The sequence below is a fragment of the Polyergus mexicanus genome, unplaced genomic scaffold, assembly GCF_030449975.1.
Source record: "Polyergus mexicanus isolate NDT 795.1 unplaced genomic scaffold, iyPolMexi1.0 SCAF_14, whole genome shotgun sequence".
Classification (NCBI taxonomy): Eukaryota; Metazoa; Arthropoda; class Insecta; order Hymenoptera; family Formicidae; genus Polyergus; species Polyergus mexicanus.
Window position 1 is genome coordinate 7,136,002 of NW_027223334.1, and position 24,511 is coordinate 7,160,512.

General features: G+C 36.8%; 6 protein-coding genes across 9 annotated transcripts in view; 2 read left to right on the forward strand and 4 right to left on the reverse strand.

The window, feature by feature from the left end:
- Positions 1-2,758, reverse strand: part of LOC138939262 (large proline-rich protein BAG6) — a 6,132-nt gene extending 3,374 nt beyond the window's left edge. The window contains exon 1 of the mRNA XM_070306905.1: positions 2,749-2,758. Coding sequence (XP_070163006.1) covers positions 2,749-2,758 — 10 coding nt within the window. The remainder of the gene's footprint in view (positions 1-2,748) is intronic.
- On the forward strand, positions 402-12,961 carry Ltl (larval translucida). The gene is made up of 10 exons (XM_070306936.1): positions 402-566; positions 1,069-1,222; positions 2,305-4,039; positions 5,784-5,952; positions 6,355-6,488; positions 6,919-7,180; positions 7,758-8,024; positions 8,150-8,395; positions 8,523-8,724; positions 10,383-12,961. Exons 3-10 carry the CDS (start codon positions 3,636-3,638, stop codon positions 10,616-10,618), a joined length of 1,920 nt encoding a protein of 639 aa, XP_070163037.1. The 5' UTR covers positions 402-566; positions 1,069-1,222; positions 2,305-3,635; the 3' UTR covers positions 10,619-12,961.
- On the reverse strand, positions 11,226-14,616 carry LOC138939285 (uncharacterized). The gene is made up of 5 exons (XM_070306937.1): positions 14,113-14,616; positions 13,717-13,938; positions 13,404-13,610; positions 13,200-13,316; positions 11,226-11,833 (listed from the first exon to the last, which is right to left on the reverse strand). The coding sequence occupies exons 1-5, from the start codon at positions 14,261-14,263 to the stop codon at positions 11,787-11,789; spliced, it is 744 nt and encodes a 247-aa protein (XP_070163038.1). The 5' UTR covers positions 14,264-14,616; the 3' UTR covers positions 11,226-11,786.
- Positions 14,617-15,456: 840 nt separating this feature from the next.
- On the reverse strand, positions 15,457-16,992 carry LOC138939377 (uncharacterized). Its single transcript, XM_070307082.1, has 4 exons — positions 16,742-16,992; positions 16,146-16,657; positions 15,916-16,071; positions 15,457-15,838 (listed from the first exon to the last, which is right to left on the reverse strand). The coding sequence occupies exons 1-4, from the start codon at positions 16,900-16,902 to the stop codon at positions 15,624-15,626; spliced, it is 1,044 nt and encodes a 347-aa protein (XP_070163183.1). The 5' UTR covers positions 16,903-16,992; the 3' UTR covers positions 15,457-15,623.
- A 973-nt stretch (positions 16,993-17,965) lies between these two features.
- Positions 17,966-22,814, forward strand: Gat-1b (GABA neurotransmitter transporter-1B). 3 transcript variants are annotated; one of them, XM_070306859.1, is made up of 14 exons: positions 17,966-18,350; positions 19,283-19,604; positions 19,681-19,900; positions 19,972-20,073; positions 20,200-20,383; positions 20,455-20,587; positions 20,673-20,807; positions 20,909-21,012; positions 21,219-21,343; positions 21,416-21,528; positions 21,625-21,756; positions 21,917-22,120; positions 22,255-22,422; positions 22,491-22,814. In XM_070306859.1, exons 2-14 carry the CDS (start codon positions 19,341-19,343, stop codon positions 22,590-22,592), a joined length of 1,986 nt encoding a protein of 661 aa, XP_070162960.1. In that variant the 5' UTR covers positions 17,966-18,350; positions 19,283-19,340; the 3' UTR covers positions 22,593-22,814. The 3 variants fall into 3 exon arrangements, with proteins under 3 accessions (XP_070162960.1, XP_070162959.1, XP_070162958.1); XM_070306858.1 differs by having other exon boundaries at positions 17,967-18,350; positions 19,194-19,604; positions 22,491-22,813; XM_070306857.1 differs by having other exon boundaries at positions 17,967-18,350; positions 19,266-19,604; positions 22,491-22,813.
- On the reverse strand, positions 18,560-24,238 carry LOC138939227 (male-enhanced antigen 1). Of its 2 annotated transcripts, XR_011447824.1 has the most exons (12): positions 24,136-24,238; positions 23,808-24,010; positions 23,646-23,717; positions 23,131-23,399; positions 22,477-22,632; positions 22,240-22,391; positions 21,255-21,507; positions 21,077-21,175; positions 20,206-20,748; positions 19,747-20,121; positions 19,242-19,591; positions 18,560-19,059 (listed from the first exon to the last, which is right to left on the reverse strand). XR_011447824.1 is itself a non-coding variant. In XM_070306860.1 (4 exons), the coding sequence occupies exons 2-4, from the start codon at positions 23,985-23,987 to the stop codon at positions 23,184-23,186; spliced, it is 468 nt and encodes a 155-aa protein (XP_070162961.1). In that variant the 5' UTR covers positions 23,988-24,010; positions 24,136-24,238; the 3' UTR covers positions 22,765-23,183. The 2 variants fall into 2 exon arrangements, 1 of the variants encoding a protein (XP_070162961.1); XM_070306860.1 differs by lacking the exons at positions 18,560-19,059; positions 19,242-19,591; positions 19,747-20,121; ... (3 more) ...; positions 22,240-22,391; positions 22,477-22,632 and having other exon boundaries at positions 22,765-23,399.
- Positions 24,239-24,511: the final 273 nt, after the last annotated feature.

Here is a 24,511-nt window from a genome sequence, read left to right on the forward strand (position 1 = left end):
ATGCAGTAAAATTGAGAGAATAAAAAACAGCAGTTAATTGATTGATATATTCTATTTCGCGGCGGACGATAAAAAGATACAACAACATATTAAAAAGAAAAGATTAAAAACCGTATTAATTGCCGACAAGATATATTTCAAATATAAAGATCACACTTTCATTTAATTCACATGAAATTATTTTGTAATTCAAATATATCATTTTTAATTAATCCCATTTTTTAGTAATCCGATAACTACTGTGAAACAAATTTTATTATATTTCTTCATATTTTCTCATGTAAAATCATCAAGCTTCCTATTGTACAATAGGAATCCTATTGTACACTACTTACAGGATATATACTACAGAGTATTTTTTTAAAATAACATCGAAATATATTTTACAGGATTGTAAAGAAGACCCTAGTAATCATTTTGAGATAGAGAATGGATAGTATGCCAGAAACTGCTATATATCTTTATATTATCCTGGGACGCGCCTTATGTACGCTTATCGTATATTTTAAACGTGAGGCGGGCACACGAATTGAAAGATCGGTTGCAGTTTAGTATTTTGAACTCCGGTAAGGTCATTAAACAGAGAGAGAGAAAGGGAGAGAAAGAGCCGGCGAGAGAGGCGAGAGCGCGTGACGCGGCGGCCGACGCGGCGACCGCGTGTGCGTTGGCGCCAGGCCGCATTCTCGCATTCGTTAAACCGAGGGGCACGGAGTTAGGTCCCTCCGTCTTGTACCTCGTGCCTCGTGCCCTGCCTTGCCTTGTCTTGCCTGCTTGCCTGCCTGGCCTTTCTCGCTTGTGTTGTATCCTCCTCCCTTGCTCCCGTATTACTCTCTGTCCGCGGCAATAATAAGAGCGGTAACAGACAGCAGCAGGACAAAGAGAAAGTCTCTTGCCTATCTTTCTTTCTCTTTCTCTCTCTCTTTTTTGCATCGCGTTGTTTTTGACGGATAAATAAATAAATAAAAGTATGTAAAGATTTCCAGAATCTCTTTTTCTCTCTTTCTTTTTTTCTTTTCTCTCAATGTTTGTGAAAAATTAAAGCTATATTTTTCACTGGAATGTCCACAGTTTGATGACCTTTACGCGGCGGGAGAGATTAGGCGAATTATAGGCGCCAGTGTAGAGATAGATGCCATGGGAGCCAATGTAGAATAGCTTAAAGAGGATATAAGGCGAGTCGAGGTGGCGCCAAGCTGAAGAATTTGTATGGCATACCTCACTGGTGAGTTACGGCATATAAATGGGTACGTAAATCATGCGCGTAAACAGCCACGTTATATAGATAGAGGCGTTTACTTGGATGACAAGCGACCCGTGAAGCGCCGCCGCCACCGCATCGGCGAACTCATTAAGTAATCGATATTATTTTACGACGAACAGAGAAACCCTTGATAGAACACTTACGATCTCGACACGGACACGCGTACTCTCGAGATCGCTCTTCTTACGACGATTAACGAACACCAAGTTAGGATTTATCTCTCCAATTTGTAACGAGCGAAAGAGCGCAACATTTTTCTTGTGACCCTTTACATTACCCATAAAAAGCCCCGTTGTAATTTCGATCAATTATCTCGATTCCTATATTTTAAAATAATTTCCGTGCTTATTTGTGGCAATTAAAACGGATCTCTGACCGAAGCGAGATAAATTTTTTCATATCGAGAATTTAACAAGAGATTACATAGACCGGTTTCACTCCCCGAATAACGAAAAGAGAACGAAAGAAAGATGTTGCGACAGAAGCTACCGGACTACCGGACTACCGGGCTACCGGGCTACTGGAAATACACGATGTTAATCGTAAATCGCTCGTTGAAGTTTATTCGAGCGCGGAAGATAGGACATACGATCGAAGCTTCCTCGATCCCGCCCTAAATAATAATTATCATCGATAATGAATCGGTTGAGATCCCCTAAATCCAAGATGAAACAACAGCTAATTTCTCGGTCGATTCCATCGAATCGACATTTCAGAGGAATTTGCATATCTTTCTTTTGTATCTGGGAAGATTCGATTTACGCGATCTATCGATTCTCTGTCACGCAAATATTATGAGGAAATGAAATCGCCGATAATATATTTCAATATATCTTTTAAAGTTTCAATAATTGTTAGCTTTTCAACATACAAGTCCATTTTTTTATCAATCAATGGTAATAAAGGATAATTGAAAGAAATTTGGAAGAAACGTGGAACTATAATTTTGTCTATAATTTGTAATTTGATTTTGATAATCTTTCCTTTTGAATCTTTTTATTATAAAATTGAAAGTAATTTTGATCTTTAATTTTTATGTACAGGATATACTTTGATCAGTCTATGATGGATGATTCGTCTTTTGCAATGCAGAGAGCGAGTGAAAAATAGAGAGAGAACATCAGGGAATTATCTATCTATAATAATATTTTCTTTCATGTCGTGCACCGTGCGAAGCACTTAAGCAAAGGTCAAAAGTTACGAGCAATCGGTCCGTTTATCCAAGCAAACACACGCTTGCAGCGTGTGTGCAGTGCGATAGATGACGAGAGGGAGAGGTTGATGAATCCTTCGCCGAAGCAGCTGTCCGACGAAAACTTCTTCGTATCCGTCACGGTCCATGAGTGAAAATGAGAGATATCCATTCTTGAGCGAGTATAACTTCCGGAATAATGGGACAAACAAAAAGAGATAAAAGCCTAACGGGGACTGGATTTAAGTGAGCGCGGTAGCCACGGCGAGGGAGTGTGTGAGAATCAGGAACATACCGAGGGGCATGATAAGGGAGAACGACAGGGAGCAACGAGGCGAGCAACAACGGGGAAGGAGGAACGAGAATACGCGTAGTATGGGGTGTAGTGGTAGTAAGAACGCAGGGGAAAAGCAGCAGAGTCGGGCCGGGCCGAGCTGCGCTGTTCACTCATTCGCGAGCGGCCGGTAGAAAAAGAAGATGAGCTCGTCGGTGTACGTACGCGCGTAACGTACGACGGAGGGAGTAGTAAGAAGAGCGAAAAAGAGCTCTCCGGAGGGAGACCCTCGCGCGGCGCCACGGTGGGTGCCGACACGACGACTATAAGTAAGTCTCGCGCGGCGCGCCGCGGCTTAATGCTGCCGTTGCCGCGTCCGTGGCGCCAGAAGAAAGGTCCATTGGCGACGACGATAAGCTTCCTTTTCCCGGCCGGTCCCCGCGGAGACAACGAAGAAGAGAGAAAGAGTGAGGCGCGGTGAACTTATATACCATAAGATGATGTGGACCCAACTACAGTGCAGATAACACGTGGCTGTCATTCGCTACTGCTATTACTGCAACTGCTGTGTCAGTTCTTTCTGCCAGTGTTGATCAGTGATCGGCAGTGTGGCAGTGTCTGAACACGGAATAATATCGCGGACAATTGCCGGTTTTCCGCGCTATGCGAGATTAAACGTTCGCGTTTAATCTCGCACAACATTCGCTTAATGAAAAACAATCATATGATTTTTGTCGCAAAACCCATACACATTGTGCATATCGAGTGACACGGAGAAGGACGCTCTCTCTCAGAAAGTGATCGCGCAGAGGTGGTGCGCGCGATCATCACATTTTGCTAGGATCACGTTATTCTTCTCGCCGTTTTTGCGATTGTCCTGTAATTACCCATTGTAATTAATCGGCAGCATGTCCGGCATTCTCTACACACTGCTAGGCCTTGCGGCTAGCGCGAGCCTTCATTGCGCCGTGCGCCGCGAAATCAGCCCGTGCACCTGCCGACAGGAGGAGTTTTCCAGTCCCGTTATTAATCAGGCACAGACCGCGGCGACGACCGCGGCCGCGTCTACTGGCGGTAACGCGAACAACAATGCCGGGGGTGGCGGTCACCACATTGGGGAACGTATCGAGGTGATGTGCGAGAAGATGAAGTCCTTCGATCAGCTGGCCGAGGCGCTAAGGGGCAAGTTTACCCCCGAGCAACAGATCACCCTGCGGGTAGCACATTCGAACCTACGTGACATATCGCGCCACGACTTCAAGCAGTTGCGTATGTCTATCATCCGGCTCGAGCTGAATCACGATCATCTGGGGTGAGTGCGATATATTGCGCGTCATTGATTTCGCGTGATAAAATGATCTTAATTGGCTCTGGGAAATTAACGTGCAACGCGGATTCTGAACGGTAAAGTTACAAGAGTGCTTGTCGAAGTCATCGATGAAAACGAAGAGAATTGTGGGGGCGCGATAACTGATACTGTTTATCAGTCACGGTTACTACACTGCGCGCGTAGAGATAACGATAGTTCCGATCATCTATTTCTCAAAACATTAACTAAGCAGCTTATCTCTCTCTCTCATCAATATCCTTTTATCGACATAATGTCACATTATTTCTATTTTTTGAATGTTAAATATTAGAACATTTGATTGGTTATATTTAATGTTGATTATAGAATTTGAAGTAAGAAAAGTTCGATGAAATTAATTACTAAACAGATTTCTATAGAAATTTCATGGAATTAGAGATTGGTTGAAAAATGCCGACGGTATAAAACAGAATAAATCGCAAAGAGAAATGTCAGAGCCTCCGTGATACACGTCTGTGTCATTCTCGTGCTCTCCGTTTGTAAGTGTGCCACACACTTACGATACGGCCAGGCGGTATCTTTGCAAAAGGTCATCGTCTGCTATTGCGGACATTGAATGGAGACATTTGTGTATGTATAACAAAGAAACGATCTTAATTCCCGCAACGACTATTTGCGAAGGCGTTCATGGCGCCATTGCGTTTGAACCAATGTTTGAACTTTCTTTGGAACGTATTTGCTGGGAAAGCGATCGTACATTAGATGAGTCATTTCTGAAATCTTACCGTTGATCACACACTGAGCTTAATCGTTAATCCATTTATAATACAGTAATTTGTCCCATAGATGGTTTGTGCGATAGATGTATACGGGTATCTCTCGTAAAAAGTTTTTTTTTGTTCCGTCTGGCATTATTAAGTAACATGATAACAAGCGGACGAAATTTTGCAATTCGCATTCCAACGACCGTGTCTCGTGATGCGATGACGTTAAACATTGTCGCGTACATAGCGGAAGCAGAGGATATCGTGGCCGATAACATTACGTAATGTTTCTGTCATAACGATTGGGGAACGAATACGTGTCTCGACATTTCGTGGAGTCCGTTTTTTATTTCAATTTTGAATTTTCACCTTTGTATCATTATTTTTCTTCGGAATAATGCGTGCGTCATCCTTTACGAAAATCACAAAGAACGAGCCACCGGTCTCCCTTGATGATATTGTCTCGCGTATCTCGTCCGACGAGGTGAGGAACAAATGACGGTCCTTGGAGACTGTATGTCTCTCTTCAGGAATACCAAGAAGTATCCTCGCGAGACAGCGTGAGGAGGAACGGGGGACGTAAGAATGAAATCTTAATCGTGCCTGACCTCTTCGCACGCGAGTTATCAAGAGCTATGCATGTTTATCGTCTTAGAATAATTAAATAACGAGTCGTCGCAGTATATGAGCCGATACTAACAAGTGTATAATCGAATACGATAATGTCTGGCGCGCCGCCAATTTTTCAGGATTTCCATTAGACCGACTCGCTCCGATCATATATTACTATATAGACAAAATGATAAATGGTGTAGTAACAAAGAGAGAGAGAGATATGAAATATGTTACTATACTTGATGTCATTTAAAAAGAATCCTTCGAAGAAAGCGTCGCGCGAGCGCGAAAATGTTGCTCGTTATTGCATAACACTTATCTCGTTTCCTTAAAATCAAGAAACACGCATGTGATATCGCGATTTGCAGGGTCGTGGATAGCGATGTTTTCGCCGGTCTGGATCGGACGCAGTACTTGAGTCTCGCGGACAACGAAGTACCATCGATACCGAAGCACGTCCTGTTGCATCTCTCGCTGCTGAGGACTCTGGATCTCAGCAGGAATCGGATAAGTCGTATCGATTCGGATGATTTTAAGGTGGGTATATATTCGCGGGGATTAGATTAGATTTAGTTTATGTGACCGTATAGATGTGTGCGAGATATTGCGAAAAACAGATCGGAAAGTGAAGTCACGAACTTGTTGACGCGATGGGATATGAGACGAGATGTGCGTCATGATGATTAGTGCGTAAAAAGTTGCTTGATTACAATCTCAAACTCCTCAGACAGATCGTCAGGAATCATAGGCTTCTTTAATTTGCGACGAAATCTGTGCATTAACTTTCGCGTGTTATTACAATTAAGAAGATATAATCAAGTGCTAGATAAATTTTAAGAACAATAGTTTTAGATAATAAAAATGCCTTATTACATAAAAGAGGGAAATATCGTAAGATTTGATAAATATTGCAATTTTGTGCTATCTTTTCTGTTCTAGTATAATCCGATGCTTCAGCATTTGGCCATGGCCGGAAACGCAATCTCTGAGATGACCCCGGGTTCGCTGCCGCCTCTAATCAAGCACTTGCACGTCGGCAGAAATCATTTGAACAGTCTGAACCATACCCTAAGGTACAATTAATTCATGTTTTTTTCTTGTAGAGAAGAAGGGATGAATGTGAGTGGATGGAAGTACGATTCAATCCTCAGCAAAGATGATAAAAAATTTATGATCGAAAACTGCAACATATGGTTAAAACATAATTTCCATTCATTTATGAACTTTGGGAGTTGCGTTTGCATCAGAAGAAAGCTACCGCAGCATCTTGCTGCCATCCTGTTTACTATCATTTAATCATTGAGTCTCTTATCTAATTCATTTTATTTTTAATTGAGCTAGCAAAAGCGAATTGCTGTTTAAAGGAAATCCCATATGTCGATCGGCGACGACCTTTAAAATCGTGTAATCGAGAATCTTCGATGATGTTCGGTGCATTGAATACATAAAACAGGATTCCTTGGACAATTTAACCATATGTGTTCCATTTGTTTTTCTTCGCAGAGATCTAAATCAACTCGAATGGTTGCTCATTAATTCTAACGAGCTCACGTCACTTGATGGCGAGCTACCGTCGTCCGGTCACAATCTTAAAATGCTTTACGCAGTGGATAACAAATTGACACATCTGCCGACCGAATTCCGATACCTTCATCGTCTGGAGACTCTCTTCCTCCAACACAACAAGATCCGAAATCTTGACGGCACTCTGCAGAAGGCCAGACGTTTGAAATTTCTAGAGCTCTCGTACAACGAACTGCAAGAGGTATTTGGCCATATGTTTATGTCACACGTTCTTCCTAGACTTCGTCCTGAATCGTATATAATTCGATGTTGCGCACAGACAAGCGTTTTAGAATATTTAAGTAATATTTTCATGGAAGAAAATTTTATTTTTTAAATTACAGAAAGTTGGCACTTTTAATAAATAAATAAATCTTTTTTTTTTTTTTTTTTTTGTAAAGAAAGAAGGATCTTAGGAACCTAAAAATATGAATGAATCTGCGTAATTGCGATTCGCGGAGCGCATATGCTCTCGATATTACGTTTTAACGCGCACGGCGTGGTGGAGAAGTCAAGGCGTTCATTCGCGCCAAAGCGCGCCGTACATTGAGTCAATTACGTATACGTAATGTAATTATTGCTGTCTTCCGCCTAGTGGAAAGATTTCAAGCCACTATACCAGACGAAACGTACGAACAAACGGACAGCAACTTTTTCGCTCAATCGTGTCGCGCATCAGATCGAAGTCATCAAAATCATATTCGAATCGCAAACGAATTAATTAATTACGTGAAATTACATTATGGATAATAAAGAGAGACGCTTGACTTGTCCTTTAGTTGAACGAGAACGATTTCATAGAGGCCGAGATGCTGGAGGACCTCGAGCTCGGGCACAACTCTCTCAAGTCCCTGGGAGGCGCGGACGGCGACGGGAATGGTAGTAGCGCCCTTTATCCCCTTAGATCGTTAAAGTGTCTGAACTTGACGCATAATGAACTTCGCGAGTTCTCCCTGGCTTCCTTGCGCGGCTTACGCGAGCTCAGGCTGCTCGATCTATCCAACAATCGAATCGCCAGATTGCACAGAGGAAGACCGTCCTCCGAGGTAAGTACTCATCAATGTCATCAATGTCAATGTGTAAAATATTCTTGTTATCGATAAGGGCATTATAGATCGGCCAGATCTGACTCAATGAGAAACGATTGATTAGAAATTGGCGATGCTTATAGAATCTAGTGGAGGAAGAGGGTGATGAGATCGCGGGCGGCAATATCCAGGATCTGCGTCTTCAGCATAATGAGTTACGTAGCCTGGACGGCTCCTTATTCCTGGGCATGAAGGAGCTACAAAGGCTCAATCTTAGTCACAACGCGCTGGGCCCCACGATCGGGCCGCGCGACTTACGCGGTCTCGACGCGCTCCGCGTGCTCGATATCTCGCACAATCAGCTCACCACTCTTGAAGATACATCAGAGGTAAACAAAAGTAGCGATATCGAGTCCTCTTTTCTCCCTTTCTCTCTAACTTTTGCTTCTTTCTTTTTGTTCGCCGATAATCGACGTTCTGATATAGTGAAGTATTGATATGAAAATTGTTATTTAGACATGGCTGCCGTCCTTGGAGGAACTGAATGCGTCGCACAATCGTTTGGTCACATTGTCCGGTCGAGACTTTCGCGGTTTTCCAGTGCTCTGTTGGGCCGACGTCAGCATGAATCAAATACGTACTCTCATGCCGGAGCTAGTGGCTAATACGCGATGCACGATTCACGGGGTCCCCGATGTGCTACGTATATACCTTCAAGGTGAGTTTATATTAAACTCGCTCTCTCTCTCTCTCTCTCTCTCTCTCTCTCTCTCTCTCTCTCTCTCTCTCTCTCGAAGCGTCTATCTCCGCCGCCTTTCAGTATCATATTTAACACTTTCGCTACACAATCCTATATTCATATTCACGTAATAGATTATTTATAGTAGCGTTATATAATAGTAGAGAATGTTAAAGGTAAAATTTTCATCGTGTCGTATCTAAAAGTTTTTACATTTATTTAAAAAAAAAGCAAGTTGCTTCCATCTCTTCTCAAAATATTTAATTTTTAGTTAGAATTAATAGTAGCTGACAGATTTAAATGTGATAGTAGTGTTGATTGTTGAGAGAAAGAAGAACGGATATGCAGTGTTGTCTGTCATATATTTGTCTGGTATAAGAAAGATTTGTCGTAGATGAATAGTAATCGTGTTAAATGTAATCGCAGTAAACGAGATTCTGATTTCTATAGAGAAATCTCTGCTCAGTGAGACATCTATTAATGGTATTGTAACAGATTTTAACGTCTCAAACAAATAGCTATTTTGATTTCTAGATTCATTCAATTATACATAGCTTTTACACGATATCCCACGACACACACATACACACACACATTTAAATAAAGATTTTTTTTTATTATAAATTCTATCGAATTTCAACAACTGCAATTTGTTTTTCCGCTACAAGAATAATATTCTATAGTTTTGTCTCTTTTTCTGATGAATTTTTTCTGCTCTATATTATTTGTTAATAGTGTACAATTAACTTTAATTAGATTGTTGGACATTAACAGACGTTAATCGAAGAAAACAGAACAATATATGACGCATGCGGTACTGTAATTAATAAATATCGCTTGTAAGATCTAGTATGAACAAATAAACAGAAGGAGAGCGAGGAAAGAAAGAGAGAATGAGAAAGAGAAGAAGGGACAGAGAAGAGAGCGGACAGAAAATAAATTACTCGCTGATAATGGCCTGGCTCCGTTTGGCTCCTGAGACATTATATACATATTATTTGTTACAACGAGTATATTTCTCGCGATAACCCCCGCTGCGGCGCCATCTCGAATTATTTATTGTATACCGGCTCCTGTTTGCGTTGAGCTGTTGTTATTGTTAATATATCGTTTCTCTTTGCCATGCTATCGTATCCAATCCCAATTATCTGTAGCCTGGTCTTAGTTTTCATTGAACATTCTCTTTCTCTTTTTCACAAGTTTGCATTGAGAAAATTATGCAATACGTGATGGAAAAAATTGTTAGAATTGTCGGATTTGTTTCGGACAACCACTCTCTTTCTCTGTTAATGAGTAACAAGCTAGGCTAATCTTTGTTATCACAACTGGCGCCACATCGTCAGTAATCATGTCAGCGTTCTTATGAGATAATTTTTTTTTTATATTACGTTAATTTATGATCAAAATAATATGGCTCTTGAATTTAGGGAAGGATAGCGCGAGAGTAGACAGTAACGCATACAAGAGTAAGATATAAAAAATTAAATGTAAAAATCAAATATATCACGTTACGAACGTGTTTCAGGTGTACAGATTTTTCATCCTTTGTATCTTATTGTTCAATTTCATCATGCAGCACAAGTCCTTATGGTTTTTATCTTTCTCTCACACATACACATACGCTTTGTTGTTCGCAGATAATCCCGTGCTGTGTGACGCCGGTCTGGCCGACTTGACCGTCGCGCTCGAGGTAAATCACGCTAAAGTTTACGGGGTCGGCAGTGATTGCCCAACCACGACGACGTTGGCACCACCGACGGCAGTCGAATTGACATCGGCACTGCCACTGCCACCGCTTCCGCCGACGCTGTTGTTGGCCGCTGCGGCGGCTGCCTCCGGCGGCAATGTATCCTTCGCCGCCACCCTCGAATAAGAAAGTTGCATCGCCGCATGGTGCATGGTGGCTATACGAAAATAATAGTCGCGCGAGCATTCATATTCAGCGTGATAAGAAAGAAAGAGAAAGAGAGAGAAAGAGAAAGAAAGGAGAAAGTACGATGAAGGGAGGGATCAGTGTAGAAAAAATATCGTGCAGTATCAGAGAAAATCGTGCGACAATTCGTTGAATGTTGTCTTCGTTGGTTGAGGAAAGATGAGGAAGACGAGAAAAGACTACCAAAGTACACGAGCAGAGTTCGATCGTCGAAAACGGATATGCCGTCTCTGGATATCCACTAGTAGTGCAGTAATGTAACGGATTCGACGTTATTCCGAGCATTCTCGGTAACTTTCATTTTCTCTACGATTTTGAGGGCGTGGTGTATTTATGTATCTATCTGCATATGCGTGTGTGTAGATGGAGAAGCGATTTTGTGATCGACGGTTTTTCGTACGATCGTTGAAGAAAATATTTTTTTTAGTCATTATGAATTCCGAGACAGATCCATACAGCTCCGATACACTTAGGACAATCTTGGATGGTTAAAAGTATCCATTGGAAGTTTAAAAGTATCGCGACAATGTGAGGATCATGTTTGTCCAATATTGGATAATATCGTAATAATACGGAAAAATTAAAAATACAACGGTGTTCGCAGTCGTTATAGGAAATGAGTAAACGCGGAATTGTACAATTGCGTACGAAAGAATCATTACTTTTCCGTTTAGCAATAGATGAAACCCTTACATTGTAAATAGTCTGTAACAGCGGAAAATCCTGTTCACATATAGCATTAAGCCATTTTTAATTTAGCATTCCTTTTCCCGTCAAATTAAGTACGAAGTATATAGAGAATAATCGTATTTGAACGAAGTATCAATTCATTCGCAAAACTCTCATTTTCAGCATCAATTCGCAACACATCCGCTTGTCGTCGAAACATTTTTTTTTTTCTTTTTGCGAATTCAAGATGTAAGACATTTTCGACAAATTCACATTTGCATGTTTGATTTAACATATTTACAAATCATACATTGAACATTATCATATTAAAAAAAAAGAATATCTCAAATATCCATGCATCCGTGTGTTTCGAGTGCACGGAGTGCGGCGGAGATATGCTAATCATTGCTTTCTGACATTAGGTTTAGGTTTTCGATTATCACGTAGCAGAATGATGATCCAAGTGGAGGAAAACGGCCGCAGCTTCTACAACATAATAATTCATAAAAAATTTCGGTCTTCAATCGAATTCCTCGATGATCATGTATATGCGAATGAATTCGACGGGTCAATGGAGCAAATGAAATCTGTTAACTTGTCCCACCGGTATGAGCAGATTGGCAGTGGGCGATCAATTGACTCTTTCGTTAACTCGTGCCAATAGGGACGAATTGTTATCAGCGTGCCTCCATGCATACATAATGTATCAGCTCGTTCATCCGCGGTGTAGCCATGGTATTCGGCTATTTTATATGCGCGCGTACATAATATTAAAATAAATATAGCATATGTAAAATATTCGTTTCTATAAAAATTGAAAGAAAGATCCGCGAAAAGGACATTTTCCGCCAAAATTAACAATGTAACAGTTAAATGTATTAATTGTAAATCGAAGAATTTAAAATTTCGGATTACATAATAATAATTTTATCAAACATAGCATCGCAAATAGTATAAAAGTTTGGAAGATTTATAAAAAAACACCGCGCAAAAAAAAGGCGTTATCTCGAATTGAGATCAAAACATTAAATTTATTAATTATAAATTTTTAAATGGAAGAATTTCTTCTCCAAGTTCTTTTAACACATTACAGAAGGCAGCCAATAGCACGACTGGTAGCTTAATTAATTAAAACTCAGAATCAAAAAATAATTTTTAATTTATCTTTGGTATTTTGTATATTTTAATGAAGATTCGCATCAATTTAGAGAGATATCGCGAGAATTGCGAAATAATTGATGAAGAATTATTAAGATCAAATTTTTATATACCTAATAAATTATGCACAAGTATTTGCGGATACGTAACACCATCAAAAGTGATTAAAAATATGTGGTACGTTAGTCTAAATTTATAAGTTGTACTGATTTATAAGTGAACTTCTCGTGATGTCCGCAAAATGATGCAGTACTATATGTACGTAGATACCATTTATACATATGTATATGTATATATATACTTATAAAAAGACAAAGTAGAGATTTGTTTATATAATTTTAGCATCTAAGTTATTTATCTGCATTGTGATTTGCACTTTCTCTTTTCCAATATCTTATCTTTTGCTTAAATCTCAGAGATATTCACAAAAAAACTCTTGTAACAAATTTAATAAAAATTGAGGATAGGAAAACGAAAAAAGATATTGATGTAATGCTAAGATATTCATATAATTGAATAAATACTTAAACAAATATTTGAACTTTTAATGATAATAGCCATACTACAAGGAGGAATAGAACAAAAAAGATATATTTTGTTTTGTATAAAATGAACGCTTTCCACGAGTTCTTATAATTAATAATTGTGTTTATGATTTTCTCTAGTTTTTATATATAATATTTTAGAAATATACTTCGTATCTCGAACAAGAACAAGGTAACGTCCGCTACTTTAGAATGTCCAAAAGAGTCTTGTTCAATGGTTAACTCATTGAAATGTTCCTTCTTTAATTTTGGTTTACAATGTTCAACTGAAAATATTATGCAAATAACTACCAGTATTATACATTGGTTATATTTGTATCTCATTCTCAACTTATATTTAATATATTATATACCTGTCCAACAGTTATCACTGCATGATAATTGAACAAAGTATTTATCCTTTGTTTCATCATTGTGTGTGAAAAAAGCAACTTTTATGTAATCGCAATCTTTCTCTTCTTGGAGACTTATATGCATGTCCAAGTTTTCTTTGTAAATGTTACATGCTCGTTTAATGGCGTCCCACTGTCGAAGTTTTTTTCTTTTCCTTTCTTCAATTTCTGGAAATATATAGTGAAGAGAGAATAAGAGAATAGATTTTCAAGATGAGAACCATACACAATATTGAACTTACGAATTTTGATTCAAATAAATAGATACGCTCACCTAATTCTAAATCCATTATCTCTGAAGATAAAGCATCTTTTTGCTTTTTTGCTTCTTCCAATTCATTCTTTACATTATCTTGCAACTTTATCACATCGAGAATCTTCTTATCTATTACTTTCTCTTGCAATATGTTAGCATCTATGTTAGATTTGGCTGTATCAATCTTCTGTTGCAGCTCTGATATCTTTGTAGCGTTGATAAACTTCTTGTTACTGCAATCTACATGATATAAAAAGATTTCATCTTTATTAAGCTTTTCATATTTATATAATGAATTATGAACTTATTATTAAGTAAATATAAATAAATATAAGTAAATAATATAATGTGAGCTTTTTTCATCGATATAATCTGATTTTGTCTTTTGTAAAAATAAAAAAAAAATGACAATACCTTTCTCATAAAGGTATCTCTTTTCGATTTTGGCGATGACATTTGATCGAAAGTTCCAAAAGAACGTCTCCAATTTTTTCAAAAGGGAATCTCTGTAGTCGTCATTTTCTAGTATGTCTAGTATATCGCACTTAAATTCCTCAAGAGCCATTGTTCAGAAAATCTCGAAACTTTACGCAATCTCCTCAACAGCATCTCACTCACTCTGGTCCTTCTCTTTAGTATTCTCTCTCTCTCTTTCTTTTCTCTCTTGTACGCAACCTTAACCCAATCCCGAAGCCTGTCCTATCAATCTAACTGGCATCGCGCCATGCTATCACCCAATCACAAGCTCGCTCTCAGGACCATATTCGCGCATTCAAACATTCAAAATATTTTGTATAGTAGCAGAGAGAAGAGAGAAACCTGAGAGGGGTCACGTTGCCATTTTTTATGAAACCGTTTTCCTAGCTGGTACTGCAGCGACAGCTAGATCCATTTTAAAGCTGGCGGAACTAAATGGCAAGATTCACTTTTCGGTGCCACGGTAAAACAACCCGTTGGTGCATGTCCGTGCTAGATCCATAATTGTAAATCAAAATTGCGGAGAAATATTAATTTATTATGTTTTATTAGCTGCGTGTGATGTTTTGTCATTCTAGTATATACTACGGACAGCGATAATAAGTTATTATTAAAGTATTTTTATGTATATGTGCATGCGTATGTGAAATAAAATAAATTTTCTTAATAATATATTTTCCCTAATTTGTAAATATAATGTGTAGAAAATATTTACAATAAATTTCTTTTACTATTTTCTTATTCCAGGAACAAAATTATTAAACATTTTAAGCAATATTAATAAGTTATGCTTTAATTTATATGTCTTTTATAATTAATTAATTAATTAATAATTATATTATTTAAATAATTTTTTAATTTATAAATTCAGTTGGATGCATTAGTACGCACCAATGTATATTAATGGCTATTATACATAAATTTATATAAGCATAAATAATTAAAACAATGAAATAATATAAGTTTTCTTGAAAATAAACATATAATAATAGATACGCTCCGCTTACGTAGCGCTATTTTCACTCGAAGAACAAGATTCTTCATCCTTATCCACCAAACGTTTCGAAGCGAAAATAATGTCAAACTATAGCGTGCACCTATTGAATATATATATATATATGTGTGTGTGTGTGTGTGTGTCATTTATAATTTATTATCGATGTAACATTTTTATATCGACCTATATTTGCATACAGTTTGTCATGTAAGAAATATTCAAGAAAAAAAAATTGACATTATGCATAAATAATAAAATTATTTTATATATATTAAAGTGTTTCTATAATTTCCTTATTTGTTACAATATTGAATTTGCATTCAAGTTGCATTGTAAACAATTGATATAACGCAATGAATATAACAAAATGAAAAAATATAAAAATCATTAACAAAATAATTTCAATATCCATAGTTAATAATTAATAAAATGTCATATTAATATTCAACATTTATGTCTCTTTCCAGCATGGTACTTCCATCAGTTCCACAGTTCCATCATCTGTTAAAGTCAATATCTGTTTTCTGCTTTCATTTCTGGTTTTTATTTCTTCTTCTTGTACAGGATTTGATTCTGAACTTTTTGTCATATTCCTTGAAATGTCAATATCAACCATATTTACTGGCTTCAAAATGGACATTGACTGCTTGGAAGATGTTGGATCATCTTTCAGAATAGAAATATTGCATTAAATATGTCTTTATTAACAATAATTTATCATTCTACTGTTAGTAACTACTTACTTGCTGGTAGTATATTGGAAATATATAAATGATCACAACTTGATAAACCTATCAATGGCGGTGGTGTAGTTTGGGTAAGCGGTAAAGTTGGTTGACATGTCTTTTCCAAAAATAATGTCTTCATCGAATCATTCCTGGCAATAGCGTCAGAATTATCTGTAATATGTATCGATAGAATCATAATAATTTCAGAAAATAATTATTTCAATAATATAGTTTTTTCTTCATACCTTTCTCATTTTCTTTGTTTCTTGATTTATTTATCTTGGTACAACTGTGTCTTACATCCTGCTGATTCTCAGAAATACATAATCCACATTTATCACAGAATGCTCTCTGCTTGGCATGATCTCTCAAATGATACATCATGAAAGAATTGAGACGTGTGGTATATTTGCACTTGTCACATTGCAACCATGAGTGAGAGTTTTTCTGTATCTTACTACCTTCTTCTATCTTCTTAATCTTTCTCCCTTCTGTTTCTAGGTCAATCTCATTCTGTTTACAACTATAATCAATAATCTCTTTTGAGGTAGATTTTGTGATCTGTGGTGGCTGACATGGTTTCGGTTTATCGCCACCACCTCGAAGCTCCCCGTCTTCCAGAGAATATTTCTGCTCTAAGAATCGTAAAACATGATCGCGAATGTTGTGCATTTCCGTTTCTAGCCTGTCAAGAGTGTTAATGAGAATGGCGCAACTGCGACAGATCACATCGTCCTCAGATATTACAACCATGTATCTGCGAGAAAAAAATGACTTTTTTATAATATTCCGTTACTTTATAGAACAATCATGTAGGCTATTAATAATGCAAATTTATCACCTTTCACCGACTAGTTCACCAAGTTTTTCGATTAGCCTAGTCTGTGAATTTTGCGTTCTGCATGTAGCTAAGGCATAAAAGCGGCCCTGAACTTCAGCGTCACAAACGAAACATCGTGATTCTCCTTTTATAATGTTATCAGTATTACCAGATCCATCCATGATTTCAAAAGTATATGTGAAATTTACGACAATGATGTTTTTATTATTACAATGCGCTAGAAATCCAATTGCCGCGCGTATATCGAAAGAATTAATCTTGCAGATTAGGTTGAGTTAGGTTAGATTAAGGTAAACATAGGGTTGTAACAGACGAGGGAAAATTAAATAAAATTTATCTTTATTAATTACAAGATTTGAATATTTAAGAAAGAATGATTTATTAGAATTTATTATATATATATATGTTTATAACATATAATTGTTGTTTTTTTGTAAGCTTCTTTAGAAGTTTAACGAGAAACGAGAAATATGAAAGAAAAGTAAAAAAAATATGAAGAGAGAACAGAAGAAATATAGAAACATTGTGTAAAAATAGAAAAAAAAAAGAAAAAAATGCGTAACTTTTTATACTTATATGTTTCATTTATTTAGCAAGAAAAAGCAGATATATATATATATATATATATATTTTTTTTTTTAAATGAGATTATATATGCGCGATCTAAAATTCTTTTTATGAAATTTATATTGGTTTTGTGACAAAGTCAACTTATTTTTATAAAAGATATCTTTTTTTTTTTAACGAGAACAGAGAGAGATGTTTTTTATATTAAATTTTCAAATTATTAAATATTACGTTTATCAATTATAAATCGAAAGGTGCATTATACAAATATGAAATTTAAGTAAAACTTTTAAATAAATAATTATATTTGTCTGAGCCTTCTATATATTTTTATGTATAAATGCATGTAATTTTTTGCACGAATTTTTATTATATTTCAGAAATTTTGAACATCGAGACGTTTCATCTCAACTTACAATATCTGATGATTACGATCTCGATCGTATATTTAATGTTTTATCCTTAAGTATATTATTATCTAAGAAGATGATGAAATTTTATCGCATCGAAGGGTCCATACAATTACAATAATAATAATAATAATAATAATAATAATAATAATAAAAGGAGAATATCTCATATATATCACGATCAGTCGGCGTGATTCGCGCATACGTCGGCTGATCTCTCCATGCCGCATAAAAGAGCCTAAATATAGAGTGACACTGTGGCATTAATTTGTTGAATGGAAAGATAGGTGCGTTCATACTCGAGGGGAACCGAGTGTCATTGTGGGGTATATCGTGACGGGGTACGGCAGAAATCTTTGCATCCGCGCGGGCCCTTCCTTGAAATCGCGCTCGGCTGAACGTTCGGCTGACATTCCACAAAAGGGGTGATTTTGCCCCCCTTCAGAAATATCCATTTTTACATTCCCTACGCTCAAAATATCAGAAGTAGTCCCGCACCGAAAGAATCGCGGAAGAAACGCAATATTTGACAGGATGTCGAGGATACAGGGATAAGGATCAAGGAGGAGGATACCGTGAAGTAGAAAAAAAGGATCTTATAGGAAAAAACGCATATTGGATCACGCAATAACGTATGTATGTCGTTTGTGAGTTCTATACGAAATGACATGATGAAAACATTTTGATCGTTCTCTTGATAATTGATATATATCTATTATTATTTCTTTAAAACTATATATATATATATATATATATATATGAAAAAAATATATTAAGTAAAAATAAGATTATCCGTCTCTCTCGCGTGTCACATTGTCCATCATAAACTTCAAATTAATTGATCTGAAATTTAATAATTAAGTTTTAATTTAACAGCAATCGCGTTTAATACACATCTAAAATATTCGTGATTGAGTAAAAAAAATGGAAAAATTTTTTCGTTGCATATTGTTATCGCGGACACACGATACAAAACGAACGACATATCGCCGATGTGCACAGGGCATCATGAGTTAAATATTAAAATAGGACAAGGTTGTGATGATGAGAATGCATTCGGCGAACGCTATGATTCCCGGAAGTGGCTCGTTATTCACCGTTCATCGGTCATCATCAAGACCCTTGTCTACTATATGTAATAGCACCTTGTACGCGCACCTCGCGCCTGTGTGCGCGCGATGACGACGATGGCCACGATGAATATTACGAGAGATTCCATAAATATTATCCATTACTTATATATTATAGCGTCTTATCGTTATGCTCTGTATATTCTTTCGGAACCTCGTAACACTTTCGGTCGTTCTTTTAAGGGCTTCCTGTTTATTGAGGCTGACGTAACTAGATAAAACGAAAAGGTCGCGTTATAAAAGCTTCCTAATTGGACTAAATAAGACAATTATCAATTAGTCCTTTGCTATTCTTATATCCTTTTCCATTTTACTGATTCAACAACCATGCCATAAACATTCTAGTATTTCAATTAAAAAAAAGAATACGAAATACGCACGAAGTATACATACTGGCAAGCTGATCTCCATTCGCAGCCGATCGGTTATAATAGAATGCGGTGAATCCTTCAATCCCGATCTCATCTCGCGATTTCGTCATCGCAACAAATAATGCCTTCGAGAGGATCGACCGGCCGTCCCAAGATAGACAGATCCACCAGTCCTCTGTCGCGGAAACCGGCAACGAGTTCCGCGAATCCCGTGCAGGAATTGAAGGCTCTTTTCACCGAACCTCCCAGTAATGAACTGCCAATTATCTCCAATGGCGAAAAAGAGTCGGACTTCCGATTTGAGGCCATACAATGTTTGCGACAATCTTCCATCATCAAGATAAGAGTTCACGATCTACCGGAACGAGGAAACTGGAGCAGCAAGGTGAGACATCGGATAACGTAAACAATACTCGCACAAGACTTGGATTTAATTGATAAGCATCATCTTTTTTTTAAAGATCGAATTTATTTTATCCGTCGTGGGATTAGCCATAGGTTTGGGGAACCTGTGGCGATTTCCCTACCTTTGCTATAAGAATGGCGGTGGTGCTTTCATGGTGCCCTACTTCATCGCGCTCGCACTGGCCGGTATACCTATGTTCCTGATGGAGTTGTCCTTAGGACAGATGCTGACGATAGGTGGTTTAGGTGTCTTTAAGATAGCTCCAATCTTTAAAGGTGATTTTACAGAGCACTCTTAGGGTTTTAATAAGTGTCTCATCGTAAGAACATTGTTGATTTCTTCATAGGCATTGGATATGCGACTTGCGTACTTTCCTGTTGGACCAATGTGTATTACATCATTATCCTCGCTTGGGCACTCTTCTATTTCTTAGTTTCTTTACGAGCTGGTGAGCATACAACTTTCAAAACATTTCAATATACTCTCATACTTCTGTCTGAAAAATCAATTTATTATTTGTCAAATTATATAAAATCAAATAGAGAAATTGTTACATCTGATATAAATTTTGCAGACGTACCGTGGAGAACATGCGACAACTCGTGGAATACACGCTACTGCATTACAGCAGATGAACGCCTGAACGTTTCATGCTGGAAGGATGATCAACATAACGCGCCGAATAACATAACGTGCGCCACGTCTCTCGGAAATTTAAGTCATGAGCTGCTGAAGGACCCGGTCAAGGAATTTTGGGAGTAAGTTACTAAGTTTTTTTCATACTTCAATTAATTAATAATTTTCTGTAAATATTTTCTGTCGCAAAAAGGAGACGGACTCTGCAGATTTCAACTGGCATCGAAACCGTGGGTGGTATAAGGTGGGAATTAGCTGGCACGCTCGCGGTCGTGTGGATTATGTGTTACTTTTGCATTTGGAAAGGCGTCAAATGGACCGGCAAGGTATAGCGGAGTCTTGCAGAATCGAATCCTCGCTCTTCACTTTCGAACATAAAGCTATATGAATTACATACGCGATGTAAAATAGGTCGTCTATTTCACGGCACTCTTCCCGTATGCCTTGTTGGCGGTGCTGCTCGTGAGAGGCCTGACGTTACCCGGTGCTGCGGAAGGTTTGAAATATTACGGTACACCGAATCTTTCAAAACTCGGTGATCCCGAGGTAATATTGTTATATTATTAATTTATAATTAATATATATAGCTTAATATATATAGCTAGATCAGAATATAATTATTATATTCATAATTATGCTATATATAGGTATGGATAGACGCGGTGACACAAATATTCTTCACTTACGCTCTCGGTTTAGGTGCATTGGTAGCTCTTGGTAGTTACAACAAGTTCAACAATAACGTTTATAAGTAAGAATCTTTTTTCTATTGCGTGAGAAACAACAAATTTAATTATTATATCTGCCATACGTACTTGCTATTGAATCTCGTTAAGTGTAATTTCTCTAAATTTCCTCCCATTTTACCATAAAATGTATAGAATATCCAAGTCTTTTTTGTCTATTATATAAGTCTATTATATAAATTTAATAAATTTATCGAGATATATATTACAGAGACGCTCTCATTGTATGTGGAGTGAATACTTGTACCAGTCTGCTTAGCGGAGTAGTCATATTCTCCGTAGTTGGTTTTATGGCCCACGAGCAACAGAAACCTGTAGCCGATGTAGCTGCTTCTGGTAATTAATCTTCTTTATCTTTTTCGATATTATGGCAACGCAATAATAATTTACATCCGTCATTTCGATTAGGACCTGGTCTGGCATTCTTAGTTTATCCCTCGGCGGTATTACAATTACCGGGGGCATCGATTTGGTCAAGTCTATTCTTCTTCATGCTCCTTCTAATAGGATTGGATAGTCAGGTAATGTAAGATTCGTTGAATCCAAGGATCGACATTTATTATTTCATTAAATTATCGTGGATTAATGTTAATGTTAAAAAAAGTCGTATTCTCCAGTTCTGCACCATGGAGGGTTTTATCACCGCCGCCGTGGATGAATGGCCGCGGCTTCTCAGAAAACGGAAGGAAACATTCATCGCGATCGTATGCCTAATCTCCTATCTAATTGGCCTTTTGTGCATTACGGAAGTAAGTATATATTTGGCATGTGTGTATATACAGACGGCATAATATCTAATAAATATCTCTGGTGTTTCTAATAAATATCTCGTTTTTTTCAATTTTGTATTCTTTGAAAGAATTTAGTCATTCGTTTCAATGATCTGACGCGTTAATCTTTTTTATTTAGGGCGGAATGTACGTGTTTCAACTTCTGGATACGTACGCCGTAAGCGGATTTTGTCTGCTATTCCTGATGTTCTTTGAATGCATCTCAGTATCTTGGGCATTCGGGGTGAATCGATTTTACGATGGTATACGGGATATGATAGGCTATTACCCCTGCTTCTGGTGGAAAATATGCTGGACATTTACCACGCCTGCCATTTGTGTGGTGAGAGTTTTTTTAATTTGTCTCGACGAAATGATTTAGAATAATATAATTTATATATATATATATATATATATATATATATATATATATATATATACACACACACATTATCTTATTACCCTTTGTATATATAGGGCGTTTTCATCTTTAATATCATCAAGTTTATTCCTGTGAAATATCTCACGTACGAATTTCCATGGTGGAGTCACTTGTTAGGGTGGCTTGCAGGTCTCTCCTCGATGTTGTGCATTCCGGGCTACATGATTTATATCTGGAATGTTACATCCGGAACTACCTCAGAAGTATATAATATTGCGCGAAAGAATAGACTGTTCTCGCGAAACTTTATAACTTACTTATTTCTTTTCAGAAATTTCGGAAATTGATAAAAATAGAAGACGATGTTGCTGCCTTACGAAAGAAACTCAATCCAGCTAAAGCTGCTGCCATCGATACGGAGTTCGAGTTATAAAATCGTATTGTGTCTTCTTGAATATTACATATATGATGAACTATAAAACATTAATAAGAAAACGATTTAAGCGCAATGGGATGTAAACCATTTTAATAATAAATTCAGATTTCATTATAATATCATTAAAATAAGATATCATGTATGTTTCATTAATACTATGAGCACAATATCATATCGAGCGATGTTTATTGATTAACTAATATATCATATATTTATAATCTGTTTCCGAACAATATATCAAATAAAAAAAAAATAAAAATAATAATGTTCTTCATAATTTATACGACTAATATATTTTGATTTTTTCTTCCTGTCACATCGCATCTTATAAGTTAATGAGATAATGCTTAAACTTTATTCAAAATACCTTAACCTAATTAATATAAAAATCAAACACTTTGTTTATATTTAAATGCTAAAATATGTATGACTAGCTGCTCGATTATGTTTCCACATCTTTTAACATTGTAACAAATTATTTGAATAATTCCAGATATACTGCTCATTATGTGCAGAAGATAATAAAGACTTCAACCTTTTGTGTGTTGTATGGGTGCAATCTGGTGATTATGTTGCAACTTAAAAACTCTATAGATCTTTGTTCTGCATTTGTTTAATGCGAACAAGAAGTTGCTCCTTCCATTGCTCTTCCAAGATTGCGGATGCCCATTGTGGAATTGAAGTTTCCGGAAGAGTGACGGATGCCATTACAGATTTAACTTCTTTGATCTTAGTTGCATCTAAGTCAATATCAGAACGATTGTCTGAACATGACCAAACTTGCAGTATTTCTGAAGAACAACTCTGAAATATAACAGTGTAATGTTAATCTTTAATTGATTGAGTGCCTTACCAAATGTTTAAAAGACAGACTGATATACAAACAGAAAAACAAATCTCTTATATATTTTCTATAATATATATTGAATCAAATTTAAGTTGATTGAAAAAAAATTTCCAAAATCGAATAAAACAGAAACATACTGATCAGAAATTTTTTGGTTTACTAAATAGTTCTACAATAAATGCTCTCATTAAAAAAGAGCTTACTTGTTGGGTCTCCACTGTATGAGCAGAAGATATTTGAGTAGATTCGTCAAATCCAGATAACCATTCATCATTCTTAAAATAGAAAAGAAATATATTTAATTAATTTTAAAAGTTTTCTTTATTAAAAATGATAAGAATTTTTGCCACTTGATAAAAAATTACCTCTTCCCTATCCAATATAGGATCTACATCAGTAGATACCTGGGATAATGGCATATATCCTGCCATTCTTATATCCTCATCATCACTGTCTTCTTCATCATTCACCATTCTCGTATCTAGCAGTGCATTGGAAACTGTCAGATTTTCCTGAATAGATTCATGCGTAGGCTCTGGCGACATGGTACGTGTTGACAGTATGGGCACTGAACATAAATATTTTCATCTTAACAAAACAACGTTTTAAATATGCATGACAGCAATAATTTTGAAGTCTATCACACACAACTAATGTTAACAAAATATAATAATATCCAAAGAATATACGTACAAATAAACCTAAACCTGGCTATACAAGATTAATTTTGGCAGCTCATTACTGCTCGTCCTTCTTCATCTTTCTCAATTACAAAGTACATTGTACGCAACTGTTAAGTCATAGATATAATAAGAATAGATAAAATATTGAGAAAAATAATATGTAGTCTGAAGAATATGTAGAAAGAGAAAGAAAGGTCTAATTGGAAGCTCTATTTCTTTCTGACGAGAGAAAATAGAGTAGATATAATATGAACCAATCGTTCCGCGAATATCACTGCGCATGCGCAAGTGAGGGAGATTGCAGGGCATTGGAGAATCGCTCTACTATTCTTGCTTTATCTATGGTGTATACGTGTTACGCGCTTTTTAATAACGTAGCACTTTTT

Bases quoted from the DNA above. Each gene is read 5' to 3' on its own strand.
- Ltl (XM_070306936.1), top strand. From the start codon at position 3,636: ATGTCCGGCATTCTCTACACACTGCTAGGCCTTGCGGCTAGCGCGAGC. The intron at 8,025-8,149 runs GTAAGTACTCAT...CGATGCTTATAG, and splicing joins GAGGAAGACCGTCCTCCGAG to AATCTAGTGGAGGAAGAGGG. The intron at 8,396-8,522 runs GTAAACAAAAGT...ATTGTTATTTAG, and splicing joins CTCTTGAAGATACATCAGAG to ACATGGCTGCCGTCCTTGGA.
- LOC138939285 (XM_070306937.1), bottom strand. From the start codon at position 14,263: ATGGCTCTTGAGGAATTTAAGTGCGATATACTAGACATACTAGAAAAT. The intron at 13,939-14,112 runs GTATTGTCATTT...TATATCATGTAG, and splicing joins GAGATACCTTTATGAGAAAG to ATTGCAGTAACAAGAAGTTT. The intron at 11,834-13,199 runs GTATATTTCTAA...ATTATGTTGTAG, and splicing joins GTTCTTGTTCGAGATACGAA to AAGCTGCGGCCGTTTTCCTC.
- LOC138939377 (XM_070307082.1), bottom strand. From the start codon at position 16,902: ATGGATGGATCTGGTAATACTGATAACATTATAAAAGGAGAATCACGA. The intron at 16,658-16,741 runs GTGATAAATTTG...TTTTTCTCGCAG, and splicing joins GGTGAACTAGTCGGTGAAAG to ATACATGGTTGTAATATCTG. The intron at 16,072-16,145 runs GTATGAAGAAAA...TACATATTACAG, and splicing joins AAACAAAGAAAATGAGAAAG to ATAATTCTGACGCTATTGCC.
- Gat-1b (XM_070306859.1), top strand. From the start codon at position 19,341: ATGCCTTCGAGAGGATCGACCGGCCGTCCCAAGATAGACAGATCCACC. The intron at 20,384-20,454 runs GTAAGTTACTAA...TGTCGCAAAAAG, and splicing joins CCGGTCAAGGAATTTTGGGA to GAGACGGACTCTGCAGATTT. The intron at 21,344-21,415 runs GTAATTAATCTT...CATTTCGATTAG, and splicing joins AGCCGATGTAGCTGCTTCTG to GACCTGGTCTGGCATTCTTA.
- LOC138939227 (XM_070306860.1), bottom strand. From the start codon at position 23,987: ATGTCGCCAGAGCCTACGCATGAATCTATTCAGGAAAATCTGACAGTT. The intron at 23,718-23,807 runs GTAATTTTTTAT...TTCTATTTTAAG, and splicing joins CTATATTGGATAGGGAAGAG to AATGATGAATGGTTATCTGG. The intron at 23,400-23,645 runs GTAAGCTCTTTT...GTTATATTTCAG, and splicing joins ATACAGTGGAGACCCAACAA to AGTTGTTCTTCAGAAATACT.